The sequence below is a fragment of the Petaurus breviceps genome, unplaced genomic scaffold (assembly GCF_028583685.1).
Source record: "Petaurus breviceps papuanus isolate PSGF00001 unplaced genomic scaffold, PetGlider_PUasm1.0 227, whole genome shotgun sequence".
Taxonomy (NCBI): Eukaryota; Metazoa; Chordata; class Mammalia; order Diprotodontia; family Petauridae; genus Petaurus; species Petaurus breviceps.
The window spans coordinates 11003398-11020903 of NW_027185896.1; the positions used below are offsets into that span (position 1 = coordinate 11003398).

Below are 17506 nucleotides of genomic sequence, written 5' to 3' on the forward strand. Positions count from 1 at the left end.
GGCCCGGGGCGGGGGGGGGGGGGGGGGAGAGGGTGCGCCTAGTCCGCGCGCGTGCGCGGCAGCCGTTGCAGCCGGTTTAGCGGGCGGGCTGCCCGGGCTGGCCGGGTGAGTGCGGGGGATGGGGGAGGCTGCGACGAGAAAGGCGGCTCCTCAGCCTGATTAGCTAGGTCCTTGGCCCGACCGTGGGACGGTGCTAGGGGAGGCATAAGAAGGGCCGCGGTCCAGGGCCCGGTCCCTCTGTTTCCTGGGGGCCTCGTCAGAGCCTGAGGTGGGGCCTGTAGGTCTTCAACCCCACCCCCCGCTGTCAGTAGGGGTCCTCATCCCCCTCGTCGGTTCCCCCCCACATCCGCTCTGCTGTCAGTGAGGGGCCCCTTCGGGCACAGGAAGGGGGATGAAGGCCGTGCCCGAAGCTAGGGCGGGCTGGGCTCTGTACCCAGTGGAGCCGAGGTAACGGCGGCGGAAGGCCCGCTCTCAGCCAGAGCCCGGGCTCGGTAACCGTCGGAAGCCTCGACCGCCCAAGGTACCGTCTTCAAGCACCTGCAGTGAGGCCTGTGAGAGGGATCCCTCCCTAGGCCTGGGCGGGAGGGGGCGTGCCAGCTGTGGTGGGCATGCCCCACCGAGGAGGAGGGAGCGCGCTGCCTTCCGAGCTCGGCCTGCCGAGGCCTGAGGCCGCGCCCCCGCCCAGCCTGGCTAGAGAATTCAGTTCGTAGATGTAGTCACTTAGACACTTGGTGTGCACGTAACGGGCTCGTAAGCCGTCTCCCCTTCAGTCCGCGAGCGCCCGAGAACGGACGGTTTGCCTTTCTTGGGCTCCCCGGCGGTCAGCACTGCGCAGAGCCTCTGGCACGGAGTTGTCCGGAAATGCTAATTAACTGGCTGGCGGGTGATGTGGATACTGCCCTTCAGGCGTTTACCATCGAATGGGAAAGCAGCCTCCACAGGGACTGAAACTAGTTAAGAGAGGATGTGTGAAAAGAATCTGGGGAGGCTTTGAGAAATTTGGGGAGATATCTCTTTCGTGGAGATAGAAAAAGCCAGAGGCGGCCTGGGAAAACTTTATGCAGATAGCTTCAAAAGATTTCAGAAATGGTGGTGAGGAGGTCTTGTTTATTCCAGACGTGGGTAAAAATCTTGAGCAACGGTTTACAAAGTGCCTTCCTAAGGCAAGATGAGAAGAGGATAGAGTAGGCCAGTTTGGCTGGTTTCTAGAACTAATATAATCTAAAGGCTCCAAAAGTAGGTTACAGCCTACTTTGAAAGACCCTGTATGCCAAAATCAGGAATTCAATGAGGCGCTAGAATAGAGAAGGGAAGGTGGCAGGAACAAGAAGAGATGAATGAGGGCCTGACTTAGGGTAGAAGCAGTTAAGGGTGAAGAGAGGGGACAGGGTTCGAGAAGGATAGAGGAGGAGGCAAGAGGTAGAAATGACAGTTTTACTTGCCAACTGATTAATGGAGATGGGGATGGGGGGGACCACTTGTTAGAAATGTGAAGCAGGTGACTATTATTCAGATAGAAGTTGGATTAGATGACATCTGAGGTCTCTGCCATCTCAGAGATTCTGTGATTCCAAGGTTCTGAGTAATGGAGAATTACAGAAAGGAGAAGTAAAGGGAGTGGGAGACTCAAGGGAAAGAAGATTATGTAGGGCAGAAGCCTCTTTATATGAAATGGTGTTTTTAGCCCCTGGATTTTTTCCTTCAGGAAGTGTTTGAGAATTCTAATCCTAAATTAAACACATACACATTCTTTATTAATGATATATCTATTATAACATCTGAACCTTGGCAGGGTTGATAGGGTACATTTGATGGATATACATTTCTGTGATAGAAATGCTAGAAGGGATTGTTGTGTTATGCTCAGGGCCACTTTGTTGGTGAGTGGAAATAGAGATGGTATGATTTCAGAGGCATGCTGTCAATGAATTTCATTTGTTGAAGGGCAGAGAATAACTTCTTTGGTCCAAGGAAGCCTTTGTCTTCTATTTTAATAAAAACTTTACTGGGGAAAGTACACATTTGGAGCCTCCTCAGGGACAGCTAAATGTACCTGGATTTGAATGGGCACTGGAGAGCTATAGTAAAGAAACCATTGAGGGAGAAAAAGAATAGCTAATAGTTAGCATTTATATAGCACTTTAAGGATTGCAAAGTGCTGTACAAATATTAACTTATTTTATCCTCGCGTCAACCATGGGAAGTAGGTGCTATTATCTCCATTTTACAGATAGACAGGCTAAGTGATTTGTCCTGAGTAACAAAGCTAATAAGTGTTTTGAAGCAGGATTTGAACTCAGATCATCCTGACTTCAGGTCCACCACTTCATTCATTGGAGGAAGAATCCTTGAAGGATTTTTTTTTTTTTTTGCCTTTTGGAGGGCAATTGGGGTTAAGTAACTTGGCCAAGGTTATTTGGCTAGTTTTTTGTGTGTGGCTGTTGTGTCTGAGGCCAGAACCGAACTCAGGTCCTTGAGTCCGTGCCGGCGCTTTTACTCACTGCGCCACCTTGCTGCCTTAGAAGGATTTCTTTTTCAAGAGATTTCATTATGCCTATCCCTGCCTTTCCAGTGTTCCATTCCTGAAAGGACTTTCTTTCAATCAATTGTAGATTCTGGTCAGAATGAGAACTCACATTTCATTTGTTTCTTCACAACAACCCTATAAAATAATATCAAAGAAAAAAATCTACATATGTTTACAGCTTTTAGATTAATCCATTCTTTTAATGTTTCAAGAAAGTATTATTATAACCATTTTATAAATGAGAAAACTTGAGGATCTTGAGAGGGATAGTGATTTGCCCATTATCACACAACTAATAAATGTTTGGAGCAGTAGTTGAGAATGTGGTACAGTGGAAAGAAGTTAAGAGTTTGGAGTCAGAGACCTGTTTTCGACTCCTAGCCCTGTCACTTGTCTTAGGTCCTTCATTTCCTCATCTGTAAAATAAGGAAGTTTGATTAGATGGTCCATTAGACCCTTTGCATCTCTGACTCTATTATCCTATGAACAGGTCTTTTGACTCCGTGGCCCATTAGTATAAGTTTCATATGTAAGCAAATGTTCTACCTTGTTAGCTGACAACTGATGAGTAATGATATTGGCCACCTAGGGTACTAGAAGGAAGAAAAAAATTCTTCAAGACCTGAAGGGGGTAAAAGAGTGTTGGTTTTGGAGTAAGAGGGCCTGACTCTACCACTTAAAACCTGTAAGACTTATAAGTCACTCAACTTCAATGGACCTTAACTGGGTTTATTCATTTTAATAATCAAGTAGTAGAGGAGTGACTAGGTGGGACAGTGAATAGAGCACCGGCCCTGGAATCAGGAGGACCTGAGTTCAAATGTAGCCTCAGACACTTAACACAAAAACTAGCTGTCTGACCTTGGGCAAATCACTTAACCCCAATTGCCCTCCAAAAAGCAAAAAAAAAAAAAAAAATCAGATAGTAGAGCCCTTGACTTGGTGCAAAGAAACTTTGGGGTAGTTGGACCTTCCTGGTGCTATTATAACCGCAGCAGCATATAATGAGTGCTCAATGAAGCCCAGGCAAATGGATGAAAAAAAAAACATTACAAGAGAGAGGAAAGGAGGGTTGTTGATAGAGTTTTTGATAAGTTTCTCCTGCCATTTTATGTATTCTCATGTTTCTGACACACTATGTAACAGAATCACGGCCATTTTTAGGTGAAATGTCTGAAAAGCTAAGAAGATGCAGAAAGGAGCTGACAGCAGCTATTGACCGTGCATTTGAAGGCATCAGTCATTCTCAAGAGTGCCCAAGTCAGCAAAAACCAGACTTGGACACCTCACCTTCTTCCTTCACTATTCAGATGAATAAACTTCTTTGCAGGAGATATCCTTCCACCACTTCCTATCTTGGTCAGTTTGCTCCTGAAAATGAGAACCCTGTCTTTGTACCAAACCATATTCCAGTAAATATGAAGCCACATACTTTATGCCCAAAAAGAAAACCTTTGACCAGCAAGGAAAATGTGTTGATACATTCCTCGATTTTTGTACCTGAAAGGCAGTTTCTGAGAGCCACTGGAGATGGGGAAAGTTGGAGAAAAGAAAGTTTAAGGTGATTTTTAATTTGGTATTTTAACTATTGCATTCTAAGATGTTTCTTATTTCTGGAAGAAAGGGTTTACGAGTGTATGTCTGTAATTCCAGCTGTCAGGGAGGCTGAGGCTGGCAGATCTCTTGAGCTTAAGAGTTTTGATTTGCAGGTGCTGATCAGGTGTCCATGGTAGATTTAGCAATAATCTGGTGGGCTCCCAGAAGTGGGGGGAAGGGGGACAATGAACCAGACCAGGCCAAAGCTCCTGTGCCAATCAGTATTGAGATTGGACCATGACTACCTCCTGAACTTTTAGCCTGGTTGAGATGGGGAAACCTATTAAAAAAAAAAAGTCCAAGAGTTTGAGTGATTTCTTTGTAACTACATTATTTCAAAAAACCCCTCAAAGTGAATGTCTTATAGAGGTCCTCAGGTCTCTAAAGGCAAAGGCTGGAAAATAAGCAGATATAATAAGACCGTAGAATTTATTGTTGGAAAGGGTATTCTAGATCATCTACTCTTACCCCTATAGAACACTCAAGAAAAACATAATAAAGCTTCCCAAATCTGGCCCTGCTAATTTAGTAGTATGTAAGCTCTCGGAGGGCAAAGACTATTTCATTGTTTTGCCTTTGTATCCCCAGCCTAGCCCAGGGCCTTGCACATAGCAGGCGATTAATAAATATTTGTTGAATTGAATTTGCTATTCAAGAATCCTAGAAATTGACCTGCCTTGAAAGTCTGAATACAAAGAGGGGTGGTAAGTATCTGAAACCTCTGATTTTTCATGCCACAGAAACAAAAAGGTTAGAAAGTACATACACACAACCTATTTTTCTCCCAAGTTTACTGTATCCATATTGTTCTTTATAGCATAAAAGACACCTCAAGCTTTCTTCCTCATCTTCGAGCTCCTTGTTCCCTTTGGTCTCAATGTTTCTCAAAGCATTTCTCAAGGTTTCCTCTGCACCTGTCTTTGTTCCTGCTAGACCCCCAGTCACTCTTTTCCTGTCTTCCCCATCCACACCCATGCTCCAGCAAATCTGTTCATTCCTAACTCCCAACTGAATTGCCATTGTCTCTTGTTCCCCCATTGTCTTCTCTCCTATGCCAAAACAGAACCTGTCTCTTGGTATCCTCAGGACCTGAAAGATTTGGTGCACTGCTCTCAATGCCCATATCTCTAGCCCATGTGAGCCATCTCACTGCCAGGCTTGTTATGATTCAGGACAATACTTTCCTAAGAGTATTAGGATTAAGAAATTCATTATCAGTACTAGCCCAACACCTATGACACATTGGTGTTATACTTTCCCCTTTATTTATTTACCAAGGCTTCTTTTATTCTATTCAGATTATCACTGACAATTTAAGATCACCAGAAGGTTTGCTTCATCACCCTACTTCATAACTCTGGTTTCCCTTCATGGTACATTATTGAAAAAGAACCTAAACTATCACCATTTTTTGCCCTCCCCTTCCGGGGGAACATAGGAAAGATGTGGATAGATATTTGAAGGTTGAAGCCAACGTTCCTCTCAACAATTCCAACCAAGAAATCACAAAGGATCTACTTGATATGATAGGTGAGTGATTCTTTGATGTCCAGAGAGGATGGCAGTCTGTCTGGCTTTCAGGAGTAAAGTAGGACAATCAAGGGTTTTTAATTTGTAGACTGAAAAGAATAAGATGCAGTAAAGCCATTGATCAGGCTATCAGGAGCCTTGTCCTATGGGAACAGCAGAAATGTAACCTAGAAAATGAAAGATCCATGATGGGTTCTTGAGGTGGGGCAGATGAGGTGGCCACAAATTTTCAGTATCTAGAATATAAAAGGAAGAATGTGCTGAGTATATTAAGAGAGGTAGAAGCCATGATATATGAAGGGAAAAAGATTACTTGGAGAAGTCCATGAAGGTTTTTTAGAGAGAGCATTTGGGACAGACTTTTGAAGGATGGATAGCATTTCAACCAGTAGAGATGGGGGAAAGGCATCCTAGGCATAAATGACAGCATGAGCAAAGATACAGAGAAAAGTGTTGGGTCCTGTTCAGAAAATGTGAAGCTGAGGGGTGGCTAGGTGGCACAGTGAGTAAAGCGCTGGCCCCAGAGTCAGGAAGACCTGAGTTCTGTTCCTGCCTCAGACACTTTACACCCACACAAAAAAACTAGCTGTGTAACCATGGGCAAATTACTTAACCCCAATTGCCCTCTAAAAGGCAAAAAAGACCAAACAAACAAAAAAAAAACCGTGAGGCTGAGTAGTAGGAGACGGATTTCAAGGCTAGAAAGGTGGGACAGGGAGAAGAATTGTGAAGGGGCTTTAGTGCCAGGCTGATGATTTGGCCTTTATATATTGTAGACAGTGGGGAATCACTGATTAATAAATACTTCTTGGCTGGCTGACTGATGGTTTTTAATGAAGGGAGTGACATGATCAGAACTGTGCCATAAAAAGGCTGCTGGTAGCATGGTGCAGCATAGATTAAAAAAGATAGAACTTTTTGCTTTTAAAAAAAAAAGGAGATTGCAAATAATTAGTTTCAGATGGTCTATGCTTTGTTTCTCCTTTCACAAAAAGTACAGCAGACCAATGTGCTCTTAGAACCTCGAAGTGCCCAAAAACTTCATTTGGTTGTAGTATAACAAAATGTTTCTCATTTTGATACTTATTATGCCTTATGTCCTCAACATGGGGATGACCAGTTACATGACCTGGAACCATAGGATTTAAAGCTAAATAGGTCTTTCAAGATCCTTTTACAGATGAAGTCAGCTTCAGATTTACACTAGTAAAGTAGCGGAGTTGGAGGTCAAACTCAGTTATTTGCCTCCAAATTTAATGTTTTTCTACTACTCCATGCTACTTCTAGCCAATTGACTAATTAGTGAGAGGACTGAAGCAGGACACAGCTAGCTTTAGGCAGAGATGGATAAGGAAGTTTCTTCTTCCTCCCTCTCCTATCTTCACCTCCAGGGCCACAGTCTCTACCATCCATCTACCTCCTTCCAGGGCGTGAAGTGATTTTTGCTTCTGGGTCCAAGGATTATAGAGTTCAAGATGGAAGAGATCTTTCAAGTCATCTAGTCCAATCCTTTCTCCCATTTTCCAGTTGGGGACTGAAGCACTAAGGCTCAGAGACGTTGAATGACCTGACCAAGATCACCAAGTTAGCAAATGGCAGCACTCAGATCTGAATCCAGGTCCTCTGACTCCAAATTTAGCACTTTTTCCGTTGTACCCTATTAACAAACCATGTATCCTTTTCAAAATGAAGGTAATCTTCATTTAGAAAAGGAGGGGTGACACATTATGGTTTGAATTAGTCTATCCCAGCCTCTTTTGAGACTGTGTGGTATAATGGAAAGAATACTTAGGCATCTGTATGGTGTAGTGCTTGGGAGATAAAGGATCTGTCTTCAAATCCTATCTTTTCTACTTATTAGAAAGCCTGGGAGTGGTGTAGGGGAAAGAGGACTGGACAGAGAGCGAAAGAATTGGGTTTGAATCCTGGGCCTCTACTTAGTACCTGTGTAACAGTGGGCAATAGAATTCAGCAAACATTAAATACTTTGTACAAGGCATTGTGGTGCCTTTTCTTTATACAAAGAAAAAATAATAACACTATAAATGAACTCTCCAGAATTTAGTTTCCTTGTCTATAGAAATGAGGGGGGTTGATGGCCTTCCAACTTGACACCAGCTCACTTCACTACATCTTAGTTTTCTCATTGTAAAATGAGGCAATTGGATTAGATTAGCATTTCTCAAGGGGTCTGCTCCCACATGGGCATGGGATTGCCAGTGTAAGCCCCATACGGTTCTTGGGAAAACCACTGCACTAGATGATAAGATAAGGAGCTTGCTAACTATAAATCCTTCAGGCCTAGGAAAGCTCTGAGGCAGGGGGTTTGGGAGTTTTGTGGAAGCCCCATTTTGGAGTCTGAGGTCCTACCGTAGGAAAGAAGCCTGGGTGAGGTGTTGGGGGAGGGGGCTGGAGGAGGGCACAGAAAGAAGCCAGGAACAAGATAGAGACAGACTTCACCCAGGTCATGATTCTGCCCAATGTGATCCCTGGACCAGTCTATTCTCTGTCCTTCCAGTTCACAAACAAATGGGTGCCCATTTTTCTCAAATATACCCTGTTCAGTTGATATAAATCTATGAAAAGGGGTCACACTGACTCTCAAAAATGTCAGTGACTCTAAATAGTCACATTGGTGCCTTCTTTGTGCCAAGCAAAGGCCTCACTTTACTCTGGCACTAACTTCAATAGCTACAAAATTTGAGTTAAAGATGGAGCCTGGGGCAAGAATGACTAGGTTTGTTTCACCATCCCAGTAAATCATCAAAACCACACAGAGCTCTTAATTATCATTGAAAAATTTCTGAATGTCTATTGTACACATTTGAATATGGATTTTCTTATTTTTAAGACCATACAAGCATCCGAACTATCGAAGAATTGGCTGGAAAGCTAGAATTTGAAAATGAGTTAAACCGGGTTTGCAGTCGCTCAGAAGATTCCCCCTTTAAAGAGGAAGTCCTGGCCCTCTTCATGGATGAGAGCCCACACAAGGCCACAGAAGCAGAAGCAAGTTGCCTAAAGCCAACTTTTGATGACCAGAATATCATAGAAACCGTCCTGGATTTGGAAGAGGACTATAATTTGATGACCTCTTTTAAATACCATATTAAGTAAGAGTAGTTCCTTTTAGCTTTAGTTTTTTTCCCTTGATTTTTGTGGTACTCGGTCAGTACTAGCTGGTAAAGCAGTGGCTCAGGAATGCACAAGGGTCTCTGACTAGTAACTAGCTCCTTGAAAGAATGTCCCAGACTCTGTCATATGAGTTCTTGCACCTTTTCTTTCTCAGATCTTGCCATCCCTATCCAAGTTTAGTTTTTATATTTTTCAGTAGTGTTTTTCTTACTCTTGGTTTTGCTTACTTTCCTCAACACCTTAAATCTGTTTCCTAATTGATTGTAAATATAGCCAGTGCCCAAGGGCCAGTGAGCTAGTTGTCTCCCAGTTTGCTGCATCCCTAGCAAGCCTCGTACCCACTTAAGATCATAACATTTAGAGCTGGAAAAGATTTGAGAGCATTAGTATAACCTCATTTAGAACTGAGGAAACTGAGGCCCTGCCTTCCTCAGAATCAGCACTCTGACAAGGAAGTTCATCAGTGGTCTGAAGTTTATCATATCTTCCCAGTGGTGATGTGTAGGCCCTTTTCTGGGCCTAGAGAGGAGGGTGGCCTACTCAAAGGGCACAGAGACCTCAGAACAGGAAGTAGGATGATCCTGCTTCCTTAGGTGGGAAGGAAACCCCCTAGTCTGGAGTGTGACCAGACAGGACGGTGGCTGAGAGAACCTTTTCAACGATAGCCCTGTCAGTAAAAGCCCAGATGGGCAACTCACTCCTCATCCCATCCCCTCTGTTCCCTGTCCTTGGGGTTTGCTGAGTCCTGTCCTGGCTCTTTGGGAGAAGGAAAAGGAATCTGCCCAGGACTCACATACCACCCCTCCTCCATAGACTATTAGAATCATAGCATGTCGAGCTGGAAGAGTGCTAATTGAACCCTGAGATGTCAAATGACTTGCCCAAAGTCATAGAGGTACCAAGTAGGACTGAATGTGAGCCCAGAACCTCCTTTATTCCATCCTTCCACTCTTCCTAGACCTAGGCCTTTCCCATCAGGGCCCCTGTTCTGGCAGCGTGCTTCCCTCAGTGCCCAAATTCCCACCAGGCCATCTCTCTTTTGTGAAAAAGGAGGCAGTCTTTAAGAATAAAAGGATTGCCAAGCAACCAGGGTGGGTTTTCTGAGGCTACAACTTGGATGTTGGGTCAGTTGCTTCATCACTTTTTTCTCACAGCCTGGGAGCAGGAGAAGAGAAAAGTGGGTGGGTAGTGACCCCAGGGTAGAATGGTCACATTGGGAGGCCAGGATGGGAAGGGGTTCCACAGCATCACCAAGGGCAGCATTGAAATGGGAAATGGCTGACCCCAGGGTCCAAATTCAACAGACATTCATTATGCACCCACCATAGGTAGGGTGCTGCCATTGCATTGGGGGGTGTAATCATGAAAAATGAATGTTTGCCCTAGAGTAGCTTGCAGCTTCCTAAAAGGATATGTGACGTGCTCTGGAAGTAAGGGAAATGAGGCACTACCTGTGAAGAAGTCAAGGTTAGAGGGACAAGCCTACAGTAAGTAGGTCCATGCCCGTGATAGACGTACGTAGGTCTCATTAACAGATGTGCTTATAACATCTGGGGACCTGTAGCTCAGGGGTAATTCAGTTCTCAAGACCCATGAATGCAGGTGTATGGGAGGGAATGAGATTGGTGGTGGCTCCAGTAGGGGGGAGTGCCCAGCATGGAGATAAGGTGGTAGCCCAATTGTCAGTGGGCCGAAGATCTGAGGCAAGGCTAATGAGGGGACATACTGGAGCTCAGAAATGTCATAAGGTGAGAGTCTGGGTTGGGGGCGGGGGTTGGCAAGGTGAGGAGGGGATGGCATAGGGACAGCAAACAGGCAGATCTGCAGATCTCTTAGGAACAGGCAGGCATGCTGGGGGTGGCAGAGACGGACCTCAGGAAATCTAAAGGCAAAGAGTCCAAAGCAAGCTCAACCTTCACTGTTCCAAGCTACAGATAGATAAAGCCTTTGCCTTTAGTTTGCTAGACTCCTCCCCTGATGCACAGACAGCCTGTGTTCAGGCTAATGCTCCTCCCCCTCCCAGAAAGAGCAAGGAAGAAGAAACAACTGCCTCTTCGGACTCTGGTGGTGAGAAAGGCAGTAGACAGGACCAGGAAAAGGGGCTGGATCTAAATCCAAGACATGGAAATGGGAGTGTCAGGCTTTTCTGAGGGGCCTTTCCTCTTCCCTCATGCTGGTCTTCTGTATTCGACGCAGGGGGCATTGGGTAGACCCAAAGACCCACATGTAACAGAATAGAAATGCCCAGAGGGTCTGTCCTACAAACAGGCAGGGTAGGAAGACCTCCAGATGCACTGAATGCTCCCAATCTATGGGCAGGCCTAGGCTTCAAGTGTAGCTCCCACCCACACCCCCACAAAAACAGATTTACAGAAGGGTGTTTATTTGGATAAATAGATCAAAACTGCGAATTCCTCTGGGAAGAAAATAAATGATAAATTCAGACAGTCACATATGTCCAGGGAAATAGCACTTGGGAATTTCCCCTCTGGGAATCTATCAAAGAACAGTGGTACCTCTGAGTTCAACAGCTTCAGAGCTTGTGATTCCCCTCATCCCCTGAGGATCCATGATTAACACTTAACATCTCTTTAGCAACTTTACCCTTTCTTATGAAGTGGGTAAAGCAAGGAAAAGTTTGGAGTTAAATTTACTTTCAATTGCAGATCTCTTGACTCCAAAATCCAATATTTTTATGGCTACCCCACAAGGCCTCTTTCTTAGGTAAACAGGAACAAGGGACATGTGTATATGAAACCCACAGATCTTATTGTAAAGGAAAGCACACTGGCCTATGCTCATTCTCCCATTGTTGACCTACCTTCCCTTCCTAAACTTGAATCTTAGGAGTGGTTCCAATTTAGGCTCTTTTAGAGGTTCGAGGCCCTTATTCAATCTCTTGGATAAACTTGGCCCCTTCTCCTGGGTATGGGATTTGTGCAGAGTAATAGAAGTAAGGAGATACTGGCTATTCTGAAGCCCTGAATGAGGCCTTGTTTGGACACAAATATTTCAAGTTGAATGGCCTTTTACATAGAGCTTTCTATTCTTAACAGGTCCGTCATGGTGGGTACAATGTCATGTTGCCGGGTTTTTCCTGATGAGTTCTTATGTAAAAAAAGGATGGGAGAAAAGGGAAACAATTTCCCAGTAACCCTTTTATTATTTGACTATTTGGACACTCATAGCAGGGCAGGGTTTATGCCCCCCCATCTCCCCATCCCCAACTGCCAGGACCAAGGAAGCAAATTCATCCAAGGGTTTAAAAATAGCAAGAGGACATGTTTCCTCCCCCAGCAGACACCTTACAGAGGAGACATGCCATGATCCCATCTCAGGATTCCCATTCTCCTGTGTAGGACAGAGGAGGCCATCCAAGCTCAAAAGACATGAAATTTCACCTTTTCCTCCACATCCAATCTAGCAAGTCCTGTGTTGGGGAACACTGGGGAGTAGTTATCAGGTGAAATCGAAGGCGCTTTGTAGCTTGTCTCGGATTCTGTGGCTTTTGGGCACGAGCGTTTCCTTCCTAAGTTTGTTGGTAATACGGTAACATGGTGTTTTGTTACTAGTCTTGGAAGTTCACAAACCCAAGGGAACCAGAGGAAATACAGGAAGGGGGAAAACCTATTTCATTTTTTATGAAAAATTTTTCCAGTTGCATATAACCTTTGTAAAGCTTAGATCAGCAGGAAGCTAAGTCCAGGGTTGGGTATCGAAAGGGATTTGAATGACCATTAAACCAGGCTAACTACTAGTATTTATTCCAGTCACTTGGAAACAACCATATAAAAAGTTCTGGGAATATAAATATAAAACCCACAATTAACAAATTTGCTAATCTGCCTTCTGTATTATAGCAATTAAGAGATATTACAGGTTATTTTCCAAAATGAAGGTGCTGACCATCACCATTTGTGTGCATGACTTCATGCATCACTGGTCATATGCCTGCAAATTCAAGTTCCATTTGATTCACCAAATATTTAATTTCTTCTCTATACAAGGCCTCCCTTCAGTTAGATAAGATACCCCCTGCCCACAAGGAGCTGACATTCTCATAAAAGGAAAGTATGATGCAAATTCTAAGGATAGCTCTAGACAATGGGTTATGAGAAATTTATGAGAAACAGTACTTTCCATCTTATGTCAGCTCCAATTGTTGGGAAGTTTTTCCTTGCATTGGACTGAAATCTATGCTCCAAAACTTCTATTGCTTATCTTGTAATAGTAAGGACAGTGAATATACAGCTCCCACGTCTCCCTCCCACAAATAATTTTGTGGATTTTGGTTTTGTTTATCCTTCTACTCCTAGAGTTAATTATAACAATTAGGTAATTTGTAAATAGGCATCAAATTCTGTGGAATTTGGAAAACTTTTGATTTCACATGGGGGGATGGCAAGGTACAGATCCTTTTATCCCTGTCCCATGGGGCTGTTCTAAGGCCGTTGTTGGGGCTACACTGGTGAACCTCTTCCTTCTCCAAGGAACCTCTAATGGCCTCTTCTCAGTCTTCGTGCTTCTTGACCTCTCTACAGCCTTTGACACTATGGGTTGTCCTCTTCTGGATACTCTCTCTTTTCTATTTTTTTTTGTGACACTGCTCTGTTTTGGTCTTTCTATCTGTCTGATTGCTCCTCAGTCTCTTTTTCTGAATCTTATTCCACATCAAACTCAATGACTGTGGGTATCTCCCAAGCCTCTATTCTGGTCCCTCTTCTCTTCTTCCTGTTATCTCCCTTTATGATCTTATCAACTCCCATGGGTTCCCCTTTAATTTCTTTGTGAATGATCTCAGATTTATTTATCCAGCCCTAACCTCTCTCCTAACTTCCAGTCTCATATCACTAAATGGCCATTGGACATCTCAACTTCAGCATTCCCCAAACCGAACTCATTATCTTTCCTTCCTAGCCCTCTGCTCTTATTTCCATATTACTGTTGATAGAACCACCATCTATGTGGCATAGTGGATGGAGCTCAGGGCCTGGAGTCAGGAAGACCTGAGTTCAAATTCATCCTTTGACACTGACTAGCTATCTGATCCCAGGCAAGTCACAACCTCTGCTTGCTTCAGTTTCTTCATCTGTAAAATGAGGACTATTGTTATAGTGCTCACCTCCCAGGGATATTGTAAGGATCAAATGAAATATGTGTAAAGCATGCTTGGCACATAATCGGCACTATATGAATGTTATCCATCATCATTGTCATCCCAATCAGCCAGGCATTCAGCCTCATCCTTGACTCCTCACTTGCACTAACCCTAAATATCCAGTATGTTGCTAAGTCTTGTCCTTTGTACTTTCACAATGTTTCTCAGATTCCTTGCCTTCTCTCCACTCACAGAGCCACCATCCTTGCACAGGCCCTCCTTGCCTCACACCTGCCCTGCCTGCCTCAGTGCTTTTTCCAGTCTAGTCCTTTCTCTCCTCAGCTGCTAAGGTGATTTTTCTAAAGGACAGGGCTGACTATGGCATACCTCTGCTTAGTGAACTCTTAACGGTTCCCTGTTAATGTCAGGGTCAAACATAAACGCCCTGATCTTTAAAGTCCTTCACAACCTAGTCCTTCTCCTGCCTTTGCAGTCCCTTGTGACCATAGCTCCAAAGCCTGTTGATAAGGGACTTTCTCCTCATTGGTGGGCATCAATGCCTCGTGCCTTCCTGAGGGGCAGGTGGAGCTGGAGAGAGGAGGGAATGAGAGTTCCAGGCTCCTAGAACTATTCTGAGCCTCTCCAGGCCTTTGGACCCGCTTCAAATTTTTTCCAATGGCTTTGAGTCTTTTCAGTGTCCCAAGGCTTTGGGTGCTTCTGGATTTTAGCTTTGAGAGAGATGGAAGATGCCAACTTCAGAATGTTAAAAGAAAAGACTAGCAAGAAGCTAACACAAAAGGAGACTGCATAGCTCCCTATCACTGGGTCTGGAGACTTGGGTTCCACACTTCACTGCTGTCCATGCATTGGATGGTCCAGCAACATGCCCTGCCGATTGTTCCTGGCACATCAAATTCCATCTCTCTCCTTTGTTCACTTTCACTGTCTGTGCACCATGCCAGGAATGCGTTCTCTCCTCACCTGTGCCTCATGGCTTCTCTGGCTTTCTTCAAGACTCAGGTCAAGTCCCCACTTCTGGAAGAGGCATTTCCCTGTCTCTTCTCCCTGCACCCCCATACTTCCCTCCAAGATTACAGGATGGAGTTGTCATGTCTTCCCCTTAGGATGAAAACTTCTTAAGAGCAGGGACCCTGCTTAGCTTTATTCTGCATCCTGTGCCTTAGCACAGTGCCTGGTAAATCCTTAAAGCCTATTGACTAACTGTTGACTAAACCTCTCCTACCATCCGTTCCATTCTTTAGACTCACAAATATACTATAGTAAGGAGAAGGACACTGGGCAACACCAGTGGAGAGGGGTTTAGAATCTGATCCCTAAGCTCTAATCATCTATGCATCTCTTCCTCCTCTCTTTACTCCTCCTACCCCTTTTTTAGGCTACTGTTCCCAATATTTGGTCTCATCCCTAGGGGTAAGCAACGGACAAATGCATCCATTTGAGCCATTGAAGAATAAAATACAATACATTCATAGAACATCAGAATTGGAGGTGACCTTAGAACAGAAGATGTCATAAGCTGATACCATAAGAGAGAAGAATCTGATCTCCTCCTTTTGAATCTTCCCTAAAAGCACAGAGTGGATTTCTCTTCTTTCTCTGCAGTAGATGGCACTCTTGTAAAAAAAATTTTTCTCAGATCCCCTGGCCTCACTCACAGAAAACAGCCTACTGCAGGAGTAGCCTCTGCACCATCCAAAGGAGAGAGAAAACGGAATTAAAATCACTTTAGGCAATAGGCTTGTCAGTCTTCAGGTGCTACCCCCTCCACCCCCCCCCCAAAAAAAAAGATTCCTGACTTGGAAACAAAGGTGGCTGATGGATGAAATGTCTGGATGGTTGACATAAAAAGAACAAGAAATGTAGTCATAATGTCTTCAGTTTCAAAAAAGAAACAAGGAAAAAAGTATCTTGTTCAGTTTGGAGGATCAGCCTAGATTGTCTATAGGCCAGGGGTCAGAAAAATAGTTTCCTACCTATAAAGCTTTAGCTTGGTACACATTCAGAGCTATTTCTCTGTGATCCCATCAAACAAATAACAACTAAGGTATGTAAGGCCACATAATTGCATGTGAAGGTTAGGACTTCACCACCCCAGGCAGGACTGCCAATTGAGAAAGACAGAGACAGAGGGGGGCAAACTGAACCCTAAGTCTAAGCAGAACAGTACAGTGGAAATATTAGCTTGGAGACCTGGTGGTGAGTCCCAGCTGGATGGTGCTTCAAGCTCCTCTTCTGTAAAATGAGGCAGAACTAGGATGGTTTCTCATGGCCTGATTTGAATCTCTGGACCTATTTCCCTTTACCCCTCAGTGGTGCAAATGGAGGTGCTTTTAAATTGTTCGTAATTACCCCTAGAGGTAGAAGACACCATTGTCAATGGGGGAGCAAATAAATAGTGAGGTTCATACTTCTATGGTGCTTGAAGGCTTACAATATGTTTTGTTGGTCATGATCTCATCTGATATCAGAATTGGAGAGCACTGAGATTAAAATGGGGAAAAAGTCAAGGAAAAGGAGTTAGGGGCTGCAGAGGGATTGGGACCCATACCTCACTTTACATTAACAGGCTACAATGACATAAAGGCAACTAGTCCTCAGGATCATCTTCTGTACAAAAATGATTTACAGTAGGATTCCTGAACATAGCTAGCTCTCCTAGAACACATTTTATAGAAATCTGACCTTCATGACATTTTCTAAAGGAAGTACTTTGTGTAAAAGACACCAGAGGCCCCTATCCCAGGTTTTCACATTGTGTGTGCTCTGTGTTGTTAGAGAGTTAGGCAATAGAGTGTGTCTCCCTCCCCCAACATCCCCTTAAAGGCCACCTGATAATTACAGGAGTGCCAGAAGCCTCCCTGGCTCTATAGTGGCCACCTAAATCCTGCTGCTTTTTTTCCCAAGAGTCTCCTGCTGCTACTGCAAAGTACTCCAAGGTGATCCTTCTTGTCTTTAATACCTTTCCAGCAGGACAAGGGCTTCTTCACCTCCCATTTCAGGACAAGCATCACCTCTTCTATCGTCTATTCTTCTCTTTAGATGTACAAATCTACTACAAGGAGAAAGACACCAGCAACACCAGGGGAGAGAAACATCATGAAGGTAGTAAATTTCCACCACTGGTTATGGGTGTGGTGATGAGGCAGTCAAAGATGATACCAAGGATGTGAACCCGGGTGAATGGAAGGATGACAGAAATAGGAAGTTTGGAAGAGAGTTGTTTGTTTTGTGTGGGCGTAATGATGAGGTGCCTACAGATATATCTAGTTAGAAATACACAATGAGCATTTGGTGATGCAGGAGGAGAGAGTAGGCTTGGAATGATAGCTCTGGGAGTCATCTGTGCAGAGATGATAATGAAACAAATGGAAAATGAAGTGGCCACCAAGTTAAGAGAACAGGAGAAGACCTAGGACAGTGTTGGGCTATGACCATAGTTAGGGGGTATGATATAGTGAGTCAGCAGAGGAAAATAAGTGAAGGTTGAAAGAGAAATATCCAGGAGGGAATAACCAAGAGGGGAGAGTGGTCAATAGTGTTAAACGCGGCATAGAAGTCAAGAAGAAAAGTCCTTGTGGAATGGAGGAGTGATGCTGGGC

The 17506-nt window shown here is 44.2% G+C and overlaps 1 protein-coding gene across 7 annotated transcripts in view; it reads left to right on the plus strand.

Annotated features, from left to right (window-relative positions):
- The first annotated feature begins 19 nt into the window (after positions 1-19).
- CUNH3orf62 (chromosome unknown C3orf62 homolog) overlaps positions 20-17506 on the plus strand; it is an 18416-nt gene continuing 929 nt past the window's right edge. The window contains exons 1-5 of one of the 7 annotated variants that reach the window (XM_069095724.1): positions 20-105; positions 3692-4088; positions 5562-5653; positions 8505-8766; positions 16875-17009. In XM_069095724.1, the coding sequence (XP_068951825.1) occupies positions 3697-4088; positions 5562-5653; positions 8505-8766; positions 16875-17007 (879 nt within the window). In that variant the 5' untranslated portion in view covers positions 20-105; positions 3692-3696 and the 3' untranslated portion in view covers positions 17008-17009. The other 6 variants (XM_069095726.1, XM_069095722.1, XM_069095727.1 and 3 more) reach the window with 6 other exon arrangements.